The 3,107-nt window shown below is 40.4% G+C and overlaps 1 protein-coding gene across 1 annotated transcript in view; it reads left to right on the top strand.

The window, feature by feature from the left end:
* pex19 (peroxisomal biogenesis factor 19) overlaps window positions 1-3,107 on the top strand; it is a 16,604-nt gene that overhangs the window by 5,513 nt on the left and 7,984 nt on the right. Inside the window, exons 4-6 of the mRNA XM_015399540.1 lie at window positions 1,399-1,484; window positions 1,570-1,743; window positions 1,837-2,007. Coding sequence (XP_015255026.1) covers window positions 1,399-1,484; window positions 1,570-1,743; window positions 1,837-2,007 — 431 coding nt within the window. The remainder of the gene's footprint in view (window positions 1-1,398; window positions 1,485-1,569; window positions 1,744-1,836; window positions 2,008-3,107) is intronic.

Below are 3,107 nucleotides of genomic sequence, written 5' to 3'. Positions count from 1 at the left end.
CGGTTCTCAGTTCCACTTTTAAAATTAATATGCTGCTCGATATCTTCTAGAACAGACCTAATAGCAGAATCTACTCACCCAAACTCTCCAGCGGCAGCCATTATTGTTGTCACCCAAGCGCGCTTTGGTCACGTGGTTGATAACGTTACTGTTGATCATCTGTCCATCATCATATAAAGCCCGCCCTGACAATTTGATTGGATCGCCAGAGGATGGGCGATCATACTCGCGCTACTATGGAGCAATGCCAGACCGAACTTCCCGACCTCAAACCTTGTGGGCGGGACTAAGTTCGGAATGGCACCCAGGCTATCACTATATGGCCCATTTACTGATTTAGTGCGTAATGCAAAACATTTTTTGATGTTGAGTAGGGCTGGATATTTTTGTCAAAGTCCTGAATTGATTTGATTTTGATTCATACAGTTCTAAATCGATTAATTTCAATTCGATCTGTTTTTACAATAATGAAATTGGTTCAACTGTGTTTCAAAATACTCGTGTTTTATTTTCCCTGTCATATTAAACACAAAGTGCAAACTGGTAAATCAGACAGTTTAAACTTCAGATGTGAAAGAAAACTGTCTGTGAAAAGTGAAAAGGTGAAGCCTCACTCGAGCGAGCAGACGTGACACAGCAGACATGCATGAGCTGCATTATTTTCACTGCAGAAACTATATTTGCAGCGTTGTCTGTAACAACTACAGGGTGTTTTCTGGTCGGCCCCCATGTCTTCAGTCAACCTATTGAGTACATTTGCAGCTATTTGGCTTGAAGTCATCTTGAGTGCATCTTTCCTGCTCATTTGAATGTGAGCGTCACGCGCGTCACTATGAAACTAATCGATCTCCTTACCTAGACATCGATTTGACAAAAATGTAAAGGAATCGATTCAATATCGATTAAATCGATTTTTTTTTTACCTAGCCCTAATGTTGAGAGGACCGCGACAACCAGTGGACCTCCGAGGCTAACCACAGCCAGGGCTAACCACAGCCCTTTGGAGGAGCCCTCTCACTTACTGCTGGTTCTGATGGCCATTTTTTTTCTTTATATTTGGCAAAACATTCATTTAATTTGTGTTTATCTGATGGTGTTAATTATTATTCCCCCACTAAATGAAAAAAGTTAATATTTATTATTATCTAAAGACTATTAATAACAGGAGGTGAAATTCAGCTCCAGACAAGCTGAGCGTGTGGTGATGTCATCAGTACGCTTCTGTTCTAATTGACCCATATCTATGCTGCGTGCTCCCGTTCTCCCAAAGTCTAGACGTTCCTGTGTTTTTGTCAAGAACATACTTGGCGAGGAGACAAGTCTGTACTCACGTTCTTGTGAATTGAGAAACAGCCTCTGTTTCTTCCATGGTTTCTCCTACCTATATATTCTCTACAGGCACTGATACTGCCTCCCAGCAAGAGTTCACCTCCTGTCTTAAAGAAACTCTCCGGGGCCTGGCGAAGAACGCAGACAACCTGCAGGTTGGTCCAGTCAGAGAGGAACGATTGTTCTAAGGTGGGTTAAATAAGCAGCAGTTTACATTCAAAGTGTCTGATCTTTATTCAGTCCTCTGGACTTGCTGGAGATGACCTGGTGAAAACTCTGGAAGGTTTGGGGCTCGACGAAGGGGGCGAAGGAGGGGGAGACGATGGGAATATCCTCCCCATCATGCAGTCCATCATGCAGAACCTCCTTTCTAAGGATGTCCTCTATCCTTCCCTCAAAGAGATCACCGCCAAGGTATGCCTGCTTTTTCAACTGCACATTTTGTAAAACCAGAAAATGAAAAAATATTTTTTTTGTATTTGTGGTGATTTTTGTGTTCCCCTCCAGTACCCAGAGTGGCTAGAAACAAACCGGTCAACCCTGAGCGCTGAGGATTACCAGCGTTACCAGCAGCAGGCTAAGGTCATGGGAGAGATCTGTAAGCTCTTTGAGAAGGAGGAAGAGGAGTCTGAAGATAAAGCGCGAACATTTGAGTGCATCATGGATCTGATGCAAAAGGTAAAGCTGTTCCATCCAAGGCTGAAATGGTTTTCACNCTAGCGCTAGCCTAGGCTAGCTACTCCTTGCTATCAGAAATAAAACCGTGTGAAACTGACAAGTGCTCAGTAGAAAAGTGCAGCAGAAGGTGCTATGTTTTAAAGTAGTCAGTTAGAGATATCACAGAGAAAATAACTTAACTTAGGGTGGAATTCCTCTGGACAGCTGCAACAGCTGCACACTCAGTTAATCCAAACAGGAACTTCAAAATGTTTAATTTCAGTTATAGTTTTAGTCTTTTATGTAATACAACTGGCATACCAGGGGCAAGACTGAAAATAAATAAAATCCCAGATAAGGTCAGACTTCAGCAGCTACATGGATGAGCTGATTGGTGTTCCTGTGATCTGCTGGCTTAATTGGAAAATTAAGGAAAATCTGGAAAATCTTATTACAGTTTCAATAAGTTTTTGTTTATTTTGTTCTAGTGGATAGACTTTAGACTTGATATAGATTCATTTCATCCAATCATTACTTCAGCAAATACATGCATGCATTGGGCGACTCATTAGTGCATTCAGCAGCCGTGCCTTTAGATCATGAGAGGTGCATGCATCCCTCCATTTACTCCATCTATGATTAACGTTTTCTTTGATATGTTCAGGGTTCCAGCGGGTCCTTAAAAAGTCTTAAAAGGCATTGAATTCTTCAAAATAAAACTAAGGCCTTAATTGGTATTAAAATGTCTTAAATCAGTTTTTCGTTGGTCTTAATTTTTAAAACATCATAAATAGGATTATTTTTATTACGATTTATTTGTGTAATCTAAATAAAACATTAAAATTGACAATTTTTTTTTTATAAAAAAATAAATAAATAATGGCTCACTATTATTGGTTTCATCCCGATAGCGGAACCAATAAAAGCGTTGTTGCGGCCGGGACATTTGGGAGATGTGCCATTAACTTTTTGTCTGGGAAATATGAGCAAGTGTAAATGTAACAAAAATTGGTTATCCACCGTTGTCTCTGCAACGCCTCCACTTATCACCAAATCAAACATACTTAGAAAACGATACAAAGAAAAATGGCTCCAAAAAAGACTTAGCACTGGTTATGTTG

The sequence above is a fragment of the Cyprinodon variegatus genome, unplaced genomic scaffold, assembly GCF_000732505.1.
Source record: "Cyprinodon variegatus isolate N-32 unplaced genomic scaffold, C_variegatus-1.0 Scaffold1023, whole genome shotgun sequence".
NCBI lineage: Eukaryota > Metazoa > Chordata > Actinopteri > Cyprinodontiformes > Cyprinodontidae > Cyprinodon > Cyprinodon variegatus.
The sequence above is the reverse complement of the archived record's forward strand: the minus strand, read 5'-3'. Positions and strand labels throughout refer to the sequence as shown.